The following is a 13,016-nucleotide window of genomic DNA, read 5'->3' as shown; positions in this document are numbered from 1 at the left end:
AGATTGGCACTGGCTCTATTTGATCCAGAAACAATGTTGTGGTAACTTCCCCACAGAGCTGACATGAGGAGACACGTTTTCCACCTGCCATCCCAACGTGAAACTCGTAATGCCAACCGCGGAGGGAAGACTGCACTGGCAGTCTTACCAATGCTGGACCTGCTCTTGCGCCATCCCCCGCCCGTCAATGGGATAATGTGCACCGTGATGTTCACAGACATACACCATATGTTGTATTTGTGTGATTGTTTCCCCGTTCCTATGGGGCTCACATGGTTGTGTCAGAGTTGTTGTGGGTTCACCCTGTATGTGTTGTGTTCTACAGATTCCAATCTGTAGTGCAAATTCTTCTCTAGTGGCACAGTTCTGATCAGCATCAATATGTGTGGCTCAACACTGCGGCAGGTTAGGTACGCAGGGTATTGCCATGTTTACTGTGATATGCGACCATCCTGCAAATCCCCCAGCAGCTGCACAGATTAGTTCTTCCTGCACCCAGACAGGCATTGATGCAGCACGATGAAGAAGTGGCTGCCTTGTGGGGATGTCTTATATATGTGGGGGGGGTGTTCCTTCCTGCGCATGTGCAAGTAATGTCAGATAAGGTGCCATTTTAATGTATGCTGTGAGATGCAACACACACGTGCTTCGGCAATGGGACATGGCGGTAGCAAAGTGTTTCTGCAAGAGACACCACCATGACATAACCCCAGGAATGGTATTGACGTTCTTCATCATCTCTGATGTCTAAGTTGTGTAGGTAGAGTAGGTTTGATTATCTACGAGAGGTGTTGTAACGGCACAGCCACAAGCACAGTAATTAAACATGCCTTCTATCTAATGTGCTGCATATGTACATGTTAGTTTATTGCCCTGGTGATTGATGTATGTCCAGGTTGAGTATGTGTTGTGGTGCATGGCACAACCAAGGCATGTGTACGTGTTGCTTATGTGTGAATAGTGCATCTTGATTCATGGCAATGTGTCCCGCTGTGATCCTTTAGCATGCACTGTGTCCTATGTGCCTCCCCCTTCTGACATTTGTAAAAGTGGCAGTTATTTCCCCCATGCAACTTACCCTGCATTTGTGGTGGTTGTTGGAAGTCTGTGCTGTCCTGTCCTTGTATTCCTGTGACCAGTTCTTCCCGGGTGGCCGCTGCAACCATCTCCTCCATCTCATTCAGGTCCTCTTGAGGTACTGGGCTTCCACCTTCAGTTTGCAGGGGTGTGTAAGGAAATGCCTCCTTGGCATGGTTGCCCCCTGACTTTTTGCCTTTGCTGATGCTATGTTTACAATTGAAAGTGTGCTGAGGCCTGCTAACCAGGCCCCAGCACCAGTGTTCTTTCCCTAACCTGTACTTTTGTATCCACAATTGGCAGACCCTGGCATCCAGATAAGTCCCTTGTAACTGGTACTTCTAGTACCAAGGGCCCTGATGCCAAGGAAGGTCTCTAAGGGCTGCAGCATGTCTTATGCCACCCTGGAGACCTCTCACTCAGCACAGACACACTGCTTGCCAGCTTGTGTGTGCTAGTGAGGACAAAACGAGTAAGTCGACATGGCACTCCCCTCAGGGTGCCATGCCAGCCTCTCACTGCCTATGCAGTATAGGTAAGACACCCCTCTAGCAGGCCTTACAGCCCTAAGGCAGGGTGCACTATACCATAGGTGAGGGTACCAGTGCATGAGCATGATACCCCTACAGTGTCTAAATAAAACCTTAGACATTGTAAGTGCAGGGTAGCCATAAGAGTATATGGTCTGGGAGTCTGTCAAACACGAACTCCACAGCACCATAATGGCTACACTGAAAACTGGGAAGTTTGGTATCAAACTTCTCAGCACAATAAATGCACACTGATGCCAGTGTACATTTTATTGTAAAATACACCACAGAGGGCACCTTAGAGGTGCCCCCTGAAACTTAACCGACTATCTGTGTAGGCTGACTAGTTTTAGCAGCCTGCCACAAACCGAGACATGTTGCTGGCCCCATGGGGAGAGTGCCTTTGTCACTCTGAGGCCAGTAACAAAGCCTGCACTGGGTGGAGATGCTAACACCTCTCCCAGGCAGGAATTGTCACACCTGGCGGTGAGCCTCAAAGGCTCACCTCCTTTGTGCCAACCCAGCAGGACACTCCAGCTAGTGGAGTTGCCCGCCCCCTCCGGCCAGGCCCCACTTTTGGCGGCAAGGCCGGAGAAAATAATGAGAATAACAAGGAGGAGTCACTGGCCAGTCAGGACAGCCCCTAAGGTGTCCTGAGCTGAGGTGACTCTAACTTTTAGAAATCCTCCATCTTGCAGATGGAGGATTCCCCCAATAGGGTTAGGATTGTGACCCCCTCCCCTTGGGAGGAGGCACAAAGAGGGTGTACCCACCCTCAGGGCTAGTAGCCATAGGCTACTAACCCCCCAGACCTAAACACGCCCTTAAATTTAGTATTTAAGGGCTACCCTGAACCCTAGAAAATTAGATTCCTGCAACAAGAAGAAGGACTGCCCAGCTGAAAACCCCTGCAGCGGAAGACCAGAAGACGACAACTGCCTTGGCTCCAGAAACTCACCGGCCTGTCTCCTGCCTTCCAAAGATCCTGCTCCAGCGACGCCTTCCGAAGGGACCAGCGACCTCGACATCCTCTGAGGACTGCCCCTGCTTCGAAAAGACAAGAAACTCCCGAGGACAGCGGACCTGCTCCAAGAAAAGCTGCAACTTTGTTTCCAGCAGCTTTAAAGAACCCTGCAATCTCCCCGCAAGAAGCGTGAGACTTGCAACACTGCACCCGGCGACCCCGACTCGACTGGTGGAGATCCGACGCCTCAGGAGGGACCCCAGGACTACTCTGATACTGTGAGTACCAAAACCTGTCCCCCCTGAGCCCCCACAGCGCCGCCTGCAGAGGGAATCCCGAGGCTTCCCCTGACCGCGACTCTTTGAACCTAAAGTCCCGACACCTGGGAGAGACCCTGCACCCGCAGCCCCCAGGACCTGAAGGACCGGACTTTCACTGGAGAAGTGACCCCCAGGAGTCCCTCTCCCTTGCCCAAGTGGAGGTTTCCCCGAGGAATTCCCCCCTTGCCTGCCTGCAGCGCTGAAGAGATCCCGAGATCTCCCATTGACTTCCATTACAAACCCGACGCTTGTTTCTACACTGCACCCGGCCGCCCCCGCGCTGCTGAGGGTGAAATTTCTGTGTGGACTTGTGTCCCCCCCGGTGCCCTACCAAACCCCCCTGGTCTGCCCTCCGAAGACGCGGGTACTTACCTGCAAGCAGACCGGAACCGGGGCACCCCCTTCTCTCCATTCTAGCCTATGTGTTTTGGGCACCACTTTGAACTCTGCACCTGACCGGCCCTGAGCTGCTGGTGTGGTGACTTTGGGGTTGCTCTGAACCCCCAACGGTGGGCTACCTTGGACCAAGAACTGAACCCTGTAAGTGTCCTACTTACCTGGTAAAACTAACAAAAACTTACCTCCCCCAGGAACTGTGAAAATTGCACTAAGTGTCCACTTTTAAAACAGCTATTTGTCAATAACTTGAAAAGTATACATGCAATTTTTATGATTTGAAGTTCCTAAAGTACTTACCTGCAATACCTTTCGAATGAGCTATTACATGTAGAATTTGAACCTGTGGTTCTTAAAATAAACTAAGAAAAGATATTTTTCTATACAAAAACCTATTGGCTGGATTTGTCTCTGAGTGTGTGTACCTCATTTATTGTCTATGTGTATGTACAACAAATGCTTAACACTACTCCTTGGATAAGCCTACTGCTCGACCACACTACCACAAAATAGAGCATTAGTATTATCTATTTTTACCACTATTTTACCTCTAAGGGGAACCCTTGGACTCTGTGCATGCTATTCCTTACTTTGAAATAGCACATACAGAGCCAACTTCCTACATTGGTGGATCAGCGGTGGGGTACAAGACTTTGCATTTGCTGGACTACTCAGCCAATACCTGATCACACGACAAATTCCAAAATTGTCATTAGAAATTGATTTTTGCAATTTGAAAAGTTTTCTAAATTCTTAAAAGACCTGCTAGGGCCTTGTGTTAGATCCTGTTTAGCATTTCTTTTAGAGTTTAAAAGTTTGGTAAAAGTTTGAATTAGATTCTAGAACCAGTTTTAGTTTCTTAAAAAGTATTCCAACTTTTAGAAGCATAATGTCTAGCACAGATGTGAATGTGGTGGAACTCGACACCACACCTTACCTCCATCTACAGATGAGAGAGCTAAGGTCACTCTGTAAACTAAAGAAAATAGCAATGGGCCCCAAACCTACCAAAGTACAGCTCCAGGAGCTTTTGGCAGAGTTTGAAAAGGCCAACCCCTCTGAGGATGGCAACTCAGAGGATGAAGATAGTGACTTGGAGGGAAATTCCCCCCCTCCAGTCCTACTTAGGGAGAGCAGGGCTTCTCAAGCCCTGACTCCACAAATAATAGTCAGAGATGCTGGTTCCCTCACAGGAGGGACCAACAACTCCGAAATCACTGAGGATAACTCCAGTGAAGAGGACATCCAGTTAGCCAGGATGGCCAAAAGATTGGCTTTGGAAAGACAGATCCTAGCCATAGAGAGGGAAAGACAAGAGATGGGCCTAGGACCCATCAATGGTGGCAGCAACATAAATAGGGTCAGAGATTCTCCTGACATGTTGAAAATCCCCAAAGGGATTGTAACTAAATATGAAGATGGTGATGACATCACCAAATGGTTCACAGCTTTTGAGAGGGCTTGTGTAACCAGAAAAGTGAACAGATCTCACTGGGGTGCTCTCCTTTGGGAAATGTTCACTGGAAAGTGTAGGGATAGACTCCTCACACTCTCTGGAAAAGATGCAGAATCTTATGACCTCATGAAGGGTACCCTGATTGAGGGCTTTGGATTCTCCACTGAGGAGTACAGGATTAGGTTCAGGGGGGCTCAAAAATCCTCGAGCCAGACCTGGGTTGACTTTGTTGACTACTCAGTGAAAACACTAGATGGTTGGATTCAAGGCAGTGGTGTAAGTAATTATGATGGGCTGTACAATTTATTTGTGAAGGAACACCTGTTAAGTAATTGTTTCAATGATAAACTGCATCAGCATCTGGTAGACCTAGGACCAATTTCTCCCCAAGAATTGGGAAAGAAGGCGGACCATTGGGTCAAGACAAGGGTGTCCAAGACTTCAACAGGGGGTGACCAAAAGAAAGGGGTCACAAAGACTCCCCAGCAGAAGGGTGATGAGACAACCAAAACTAAAAATAGTAAAGAGTCTTCTACAGGCCCCCAAAAACCTGCACAGGAGGGTGGGCCCAGAGCCTCTTCACAAAACAATGGGTACAAGGGTAAAAACTTTGATCCCAAAAAGGCCTGGTGTCATAGCTGTAAACAGCATGGACACCAAACTGGAGACAAGGCCTGTCCCAAGAAAGGTTCCACTCCAAACTCCCATCCAGGTAACACTGGTATGGCTAGTCTCCAAGTGGGATCAACAGTGTGCCCAGAGCAAATCAGGGTCCACACTGAAGCTACTCTAGTTTCTGAGGGTGGGGTGGATTTAGCCACACTAGCTGTCTGGCCGCCTAACATGCAAAAATACAGACAGCAACTCTTAATTAATGGGACTAGAATAGAGGGCCTGAGGGATACAGGTGCCAGTGTCACCATGGTGACAGAGAAACTGGTTTCCCCTGGCCAATACCTGACTGGAAAAACTTACACAGTCACCAACGCTGACAATCAGAGAAAAGTACATCCCATGGCAATGGTTACTTTAGAATGGGGAGGGGTCAATGGCCTGAAGCAGGTGGTGGTCTCCTCAAATATCCCAGTGGACTGTCTGCTTGGAAATGACCTGGAGTCCTCAGCATGGGCTGAGGTAGAGCTAAAAACCCATGCAGCAATGCTGGGTATCCCTGAACTGGTGTGTGTGAAAACAAGAGCACAGTGCAAGGCACAGGGTGAAAAAGTAGAGCTGGAGCCTGGAAAAATGGCCCAGCCTACCAAGAGAACAGGAAAGTCAGTTGGGAAACCAACTGCAACACAGCAAAAGAAAGGGAACCTCTCTTCTCAGGAAGAAGTTCTGCCCTCTGAGGGAACTGAGCCTTTGGAGCTTGAACCTTATCAGGTTGAGCTCTTAGGCCCAGGGGGACCCTCAAGGGAGGAGCTGTGTAAGGGACAAGAAACCTGTCCCTCTCTTGAAGGCCTTAGGCAGCAAGCTGCTGAAGAGTCCAAAGGCAAGAAAAATGGAACACATAGGGTCTATTGGGAAGATGGGCTCCTGTACACTGAGGCCAGAGACCCCAAACCTGGTGCCACTAGGAGAGTGGTAGTGCCTCAGCTGTTCAGAGAGTTCATCCTAACATTGGCCCATGACATTCCCCTTGCTGGACATTTGGGACAAACCAAGACGTGGGAGAGGTTAGTCAACCACTTCTACTGGCCCAATATGTCCAACATGGTTAAGGAGTTTTGCCTCTCCTGCCCCACCTGTCAAGCCAGTGGTAAGACAGGTGGGCATCCAAAGGCCCCCCTCATTCCACTTCCAGTGGTGGGGGTGCCCTTTGAAAGAGTGGGTGTGGACATAGTTGGTCCACTAGAACCTCCCACGGCCTCAGGAAATATGTATATCCTGGTAGTAGTGGATCATGCTACCAGGTATCCTGAAGCTATTCCCCTTAGGTCGACTACTGCCCCTGCAGTAGCCAAGGCCCTCATTGGTATCTTTACCAGAGTGGGTTTCCCTAAGGAGGTGGTGTCTGACAGAGGTACCAACTTCATGTCAGCATACCTAAAGCACATGTGGAATGAGTGTGGAGTGACTTATAAATTCACTACACCTTACCATCCACAAACTAATGGCTTAGTTGAGAGATTCAACAAGACATTAAAGGGCATGATCATGGGGCTCCCAGAAAAACTCAAAAGGAGATGGGATGTCCTCCTGCCATGTCTGCTTTTCGCTTACAGGGAGGTACCACAGAAGGGAGTAGGGTTCTCACCCTTTGAACTTCTGTTTGGTCATCCTGTAAGGGGACCACTTGCCCTTGTTAAAGAAGGCTGGGAGAGACCTCTCCATGAGCCTAAACAGGACATAGTGGACTATGTACTTGGCCTTCGCTCTAGAATGGCAGAGTACATGGAAAAGGCAACCAAAAACCTTGAGGCCAGCCAACAACTCCAGAAGTTTTGGTATGACCAAAAGGCTGCACTGGTTGAGTTCCAACCAGGGCAGAAAGTCTGGGTTCTGGAGCCTGTGGCTCCCAGGGCACTCCAGGACAAATGGAGTGGCCCTTACCCAGTGCTAGAGAGGAAGAGTCAGGTCACCTACCTGGTGGACCTGGGCACAAGCAGGAGCCCCAAGAGGGTGATCCATGTGAACCGCCTTAAGCTCTTCCACGACAGGGCTGATGTCAATCTGTTGATGGTAACAGATGAGGATCAGGAGGCAGAGAGTGAACCTCTCCCTGATCTTCTGTCATCAGACCCAAAAGATGGTACAGTAGATGGAGTGATCTACTCAGACACCCTCTCTGGCCAACAGCAAGCTGATTGTAGGAGAGTCCTACAACAGTTTCCTGAACTCTTCTCCTTAACCCCTGGTCAGACACACCTGTGTACCCATGATGTGGACACAGGAGACAGCATGCCTGTCAAGAACAAAATCTTTAGACAGTCTGACCATGTTAAGGAAAGCATCAAGGTGGAAGTCCACAAGATGCTGGAATTGGGAGTCATTGAGCGCTCTGACAGCCCCTGGGCTAGCCCAGTGGTCTTAGTCCCCAAACCTCACACCACAGATGGAAAGAAAGAGATGAGGTTTTGTGTGGACTACAGAGGGCTCAATTCTGTCACCAAGACAGATGCTCATCCAATTCCAAGAGCTGATGAGCTCATTGATAAATTAGGTGCTGCCAAATTTCTAAGTACCTTTGACTTAACAGCAGGGTACTGGCAAATAAAAATGGCACCTGGAGCAAAAGAAAAGACAGCATTCTCCACACCTGATGGGCATTATCAGTTTACTGTTATGCCCTTTGGTTTAAAGAATGCCCCTGCCACCTTCCAAAGGTTGGTGAATCAAGTCCTTGCTGGCTTGGAGTCCTTTAGCACAGCTTATCTTGATGATATTGCTGTCTTTAGCTCCACCTGGCAGGATCACCTGGTCCACCTGAGGAAGGTTTTGAAGGCTCTGCAATCTGCAGGCCTCTCTATCAAGGCATCCAAATGCCAGATAGGGCAGGGAACTGTGGTTTACTTGGGACACCTTGTAGGTGGAGGCCAAGTTCAGCCACTCCAACCCAAGATCCAGACTATTCTGGACTGGGTAGCTCCAAAAACCCAGACTCAAGTCAGGGCATTCCTTGGCTTGACTGGGTACTACAGGAGGTTTGTGAAGGGGTATGGATCCATTGTGACAGCCCTCACTGAGCTCACCTCCAAGAAAATGCCCAAGAAAGTGAACTGGACTGTGGACTGCCAACAGGCCTTTGACACCCTGAAACAGGCAATGTGCTCAGCACCAGTTCTCAAAGCTCCAGATTATTCTAAGCAGTTCATTGTGCAGACTGATGCCTCTGAACATGGGATAGGGGCAGTTTTGTCCCAAACAAATGATGATGGCCTTGACCAGCCTGTTGCTTTCATTAGCAGGAGGTTACTCCCCAGGGAGCAGCGTTGGAGTGCCATTGAGAGGGAGGCCTTTGCTGTGGTTTGGTCCCTGAAGAAGCTGAGACCATACCTCTTTGGGACTCACTTCCTAGTTCAAACTGACCACAGACCTCTCAAATGGCTGATGCAAATGAAAGGTGAAAATCCTAAACTGTTGAGGTGGTCCATCTCCCTACAGGGAATGGACTTTATAGTGGAACACAGACCTGGGACTGCCCATGCCAATGCAGATGGCCTTTCCAGGTTCTTCCACTTAGAAAATGAAGACTCTCTTGGGAAAGGTTAGTCTCATCCTCTTTCGTTTGGGGGGGGGTTGTGTAAGGAAATGCCTCCTTGGCATGGTTGCCCCCTGACTTTTTGCCTTTGCTGATGCTATGTTTACAATTGAAAGTGTGCTGAGGCCTGCTAACCAGGCCCCAGCACCAGTGTTCTTTCCCTAACCTGTACTTTTGTATCCACAATTGGCAGACCCTGGCATCCAGATAAGTCCCTTGTAACTGGTACTTCTAGTACCAAGGGCCCTGATGCCAAGGAAGGTCTCTAAGGGCTGCAGCATGTCTTATGCCACCCTGGAGACCTCTCACTCAGCACAGACACACTGCTTGCCAGCTTGTGTGTGCTAGTGAGGACAAAACGAGTAAGTCGACATGGCACTCCCCTCAGGGTGCCATGCCAGCCTCTCACTGCCTATGCAGTATAGGTAAGACACCCCTCTAGCAGGCCTTACAGCCCTAAGGCAGGGTGCACTATACCATAGGTGAGGGTACCAGTGCATGAGCATGATACCCCTACAGTGTCTAAATAAAACCTTAGACATTGTAAGTGCAGGGTAGCCATAAGAGTATATGGTCTGGGAGTCTGTCAAACACGAACTCCACAGCACCATAATGGCTACACTGAAAACTGGGAAGTTTGGTATCAAACTTCTCAGCACAATAAATGCACACTGATGCCAGTGTACATTTTATTGTAAAATACACCACAGAGGGCACCTTAGAGGTGCCCCCTGAAACTTAACCGACTATCTGTGTAGGCTGACTAGTTTTAGCAGCCTGCCACAAACCGAGACATGTTGCTGGCCCCATGGGGAGAGTGCCTTTGTCACTCTGAGGCCAGTAACAAAGCCTGCACTGGGTGGAGATGCTAACACCTCTCCCAGGCAGGAATTGTCACACCTGGCGGTGAGCCTCAAAGGCTCACCTCCTTTGTGCCAACCCAGCAGGACACTCCAGCTAGTGGAGTTGCCCGCCCCCTCCGGCCAGGCCCCACTTTTGGCGGCAAGGCCGGAGAAAATAATGAGAATAACAAGGAGGAGTCACTGGCCAGTCAGGACAGCCCCTAAGGTGTCCTGAGCTGAGGTGACTCTAACTTTTAGAAATCCTCCATCTTGCAGATGGAGGATTCCCCCAATAGGGTTAGGATTGTGACCCCCTCCCCTTGGGAGGAGGCACAAAGAGGGTGTACCCACCCTCAGGGCTAGTAGCCATAGGCTACTAACCCCCCAGACCTAAACACGCCCTTAAATTTAGTATTTAAGGGCTACCCTGAACCCTAGAAAATTAGATTCCTGCAACAAGAAGAAGGACTGCCCAGCTGAAAACCCCTGCAGCGGAAGACCAGAAGACGACAACTGCCTTGGCTCCAGAAACTCACCGGCCTGTCTCCTGCCTTCCAAAGATCCTGCTCCAGCGACGCCTTCCGAAGGGACCAGCGACCTCGACATCCTCTGAGGACTGCCCCTGCTTCGAAAAGACAAGAAACTCCCGAGGACAGCGGACCTGCTCCAAGAAAAGCTGCAACTTTGTTTCCAGCAGCTTTAAAGAACCCTGCAATCTCCCCGCAAGAAGCGTGAGACTTGCAACACTGCACCCGGCGACCCCGACTCGACTGGTGGAGATCCGACGCCTCAGGAGGGACCCCAGGACTACTCTGATACTGTGAGTACCAAAACCTGTCCCCCCTGAGCCCCCACAGCGCCGCCTGCAGAGGGAATCCCGAGGCTTCCCCTGACCGCGACTCTTTGAACCTAAAGTCCCGACACCTGGGAGAGACCCTGCACCCGCAGCCCCCAGGACCTGAAGGACCGGACTTTCACTGGAGAAGTGACCCCCAGGAGTCCCTCTCCCTTGCCCAAGTGGAGGTTTCCCCGAGGAATTCCCCCCTTGCCTGCCTGCAGCGCTGAAGAGATCCCGAGATCTCCCATTGACTTCCATTACAAACCCGACGCTTGTTTCTACACTGCACCCGGCCGCCCCCGCGCTGCGGAGGGTGAAATTTCTGTGTGGACTTGTGTCCCCCCCGGTGCCCTACCAAACCCCCCTGGTCTGCCCTCCGAAGACGCGGGTACTTACCTGCAAGCAGACCGGAACCGGGGCACCCCCTTCTCTCCATTCTAGCCTATGTGTTTTGGGCACCACTTTGAACTCTGCACCTGACCGGCCCTGAGCTGCTGGTGTGGTGACTTTGGGGTTGCTCTGAACCCCCAACGGTGGGCTACCTTGGACCAAGAACTGAACCCTGTAAGTGTCCTACTTACCTGGTAAAACTAACAAAAACTTACCTCCCCCAGGAACTGTGAAAATTGCACTAAGTGTCCACTTTTAAAACAGCTATTTGTCAATAACTTGAAAAGTATACATGCAATTTTTATGATTTGAAGTTCCTAAAGTACTTACCTGCAATACCTTTCGAATGAGCTATTACATGTAGAATTTGAACCTGTGGTTCTTAAAATAAACTAAGAAAAGATATTTTTCTATACAAAAACCTATTGGCTGGATTTGTCTCTGAGTGTGTGTACCTCATTTATTGTCTATGTGTATGTACAACAAATGCTTAACACTACTCCTTGGATAAGCCTACTGCTCGACCACACTACCACAAAATAGAGCATTAGTATTATCTATTTTTACCACTATTTTACCTCTAAGGGGAACCCTTGGACTCTGTGCATGCTATTCCTTACTTTGAAATAGCACATACAGAGCCAACTTCCTACAGGGTGCCTTTCTGTTCCTGGCCATTTTCTCCTTGGTTCTACGCTTGCAATCATGAGAGCGTTTCTTGCACTCTGTGACACCTCTGCCACACCGTTGATTTTGTCAACTATTTGCTGCCATATAGCCTCTCTCTTACCAATTGGCAATTTGGAGGTGATGAAGAGCTGGTGTTGGTGCTCCGTCACCTCTCTGACAAGGATGTCGTACTCCTCCTCACTGAACCGACACTTTCTCTTTTTCTTTTCCTTCTCCTGGGACTTCTGTGAAATCCTCCTGGCTGGTGCCTGGGTGTATAGGGTCACCCTGGCGTCTCTCCTGGCCTGCTGCTTCCATCTTCCCTTTAATTTGCACTCTTTCCTGCTTGTGCGTTTAAAGTTGATGCAAATGTGGTGTTAAAATGGTGCAAATCTGTTTGCGACATGTTTAAGTGCTGCAAAAAGGGTTAGAGTCAGTCTTGCAGCATTAACATCATTTTGCCTTGCGACAGAGTGCAAGGGTTAACGTCATAATTTTTTACTCTAACCATTTCTTAGCTCCATCGTCCGTCATAGTATAAATATGATGCACGGATGGCACTGAGAAATGGCACAAACCGGCGCTAAACTTTTTGACGCAAAACTGTGTTTGTGCAGTTTTGCATCAAAAAGTATAAGTATGGGCCTAAGAGTGCTTGTCAGACTCGTGGAGCAGGCATGTATTCTGACACGGCAGCTTTTCACTAGTAGTTTGTAGATGCCCTATATTTATTTACTGTGATTAATATATCTTTTTGCCCTGCTAATATTTTTGTATATTATCCTTCAAGTTAACAGCCCTGCAAAATCCAATCTGAACTATGTATGTTATAGGTTTGAGGGTTTACTTGAACAGTGTATCATCATGAATTAATATTAAACTTAAGATAATTATGACATATCAATACATTTATAAAAAGATAAAACAATTTGTAAACTCTCCACTATCCAAATTCTGTTGTAGTGACATCTGCAGCGTAACTTGCTGCAAAGGTTAATAGATAATATTGGTAAAGGGTATTGTTACTCACCTGACAACTCCAGGAAGTCTGCACAGTCTGTCTTTCGGTATCTGAGGGCGACATCCCGTGCTTTCTCACCTCGGAAGTTGATGGCCACGATGTCTGCTCCCAACTCCACCATGGTCGAGAGGGTGTCAAGTTGGCCCCAAGCAGCTGCACAGTGGATGGGTGAGTAGCCTGATAACACATAAGACAATATGCATGTCTCAGCACAGTCTTTAAAATAGCCTGTGGATGCAATAGTGTAACAGGTGAAAATCATTTACAGGGCGCACTGACAATCTTCCAGAAAAAAATGGAGAAATATAATAC

General features: G+C 48.9%; 1 protein-coding gene across 1 annotated transcript in view; it reads right to left on the bottom strand.

Moving 5' to 3' along the window:
* ANKRD45 (ankyrin repeat domain 45) overlaps window positions 1–13,016 on the bottom strand; it is a 485,557-nt gene that overhangs the window by 335,222 nt on the left and 137,319 nt on the right. Inside the window, exon 3 of the mRNA XM_069233340.1 lies at window positions 12,714–12,881. Within this exon, the coding sequence (XP_069089441.1) occupies window positions 12,714–12,881 (168 nt within the window). The remainder of the gene's footprint in view (window positions 1–12,713; window positions 12,882–13,016) is intronic.

The sequence above is a fragment of the Pleurodeles waltl genome, chromosome 4_2 (assembly GCF_031143425.1).
Source record: "Pleurodeles waltl isolate 20211129_DDA chromosome 4_2, aPleWal1.hap1.20221129, whole genome shotgun sequence".
Classification (NCBI taxonomy): Eukaryota; Metazoa; Chordata; class Amphibia; order Caudata; family Salamandridae; genus Pleurodeles; species Pleurodeles waltl.
This window is presented reverse-complemented; position numbering and strand designations above follow the sequence as displayed.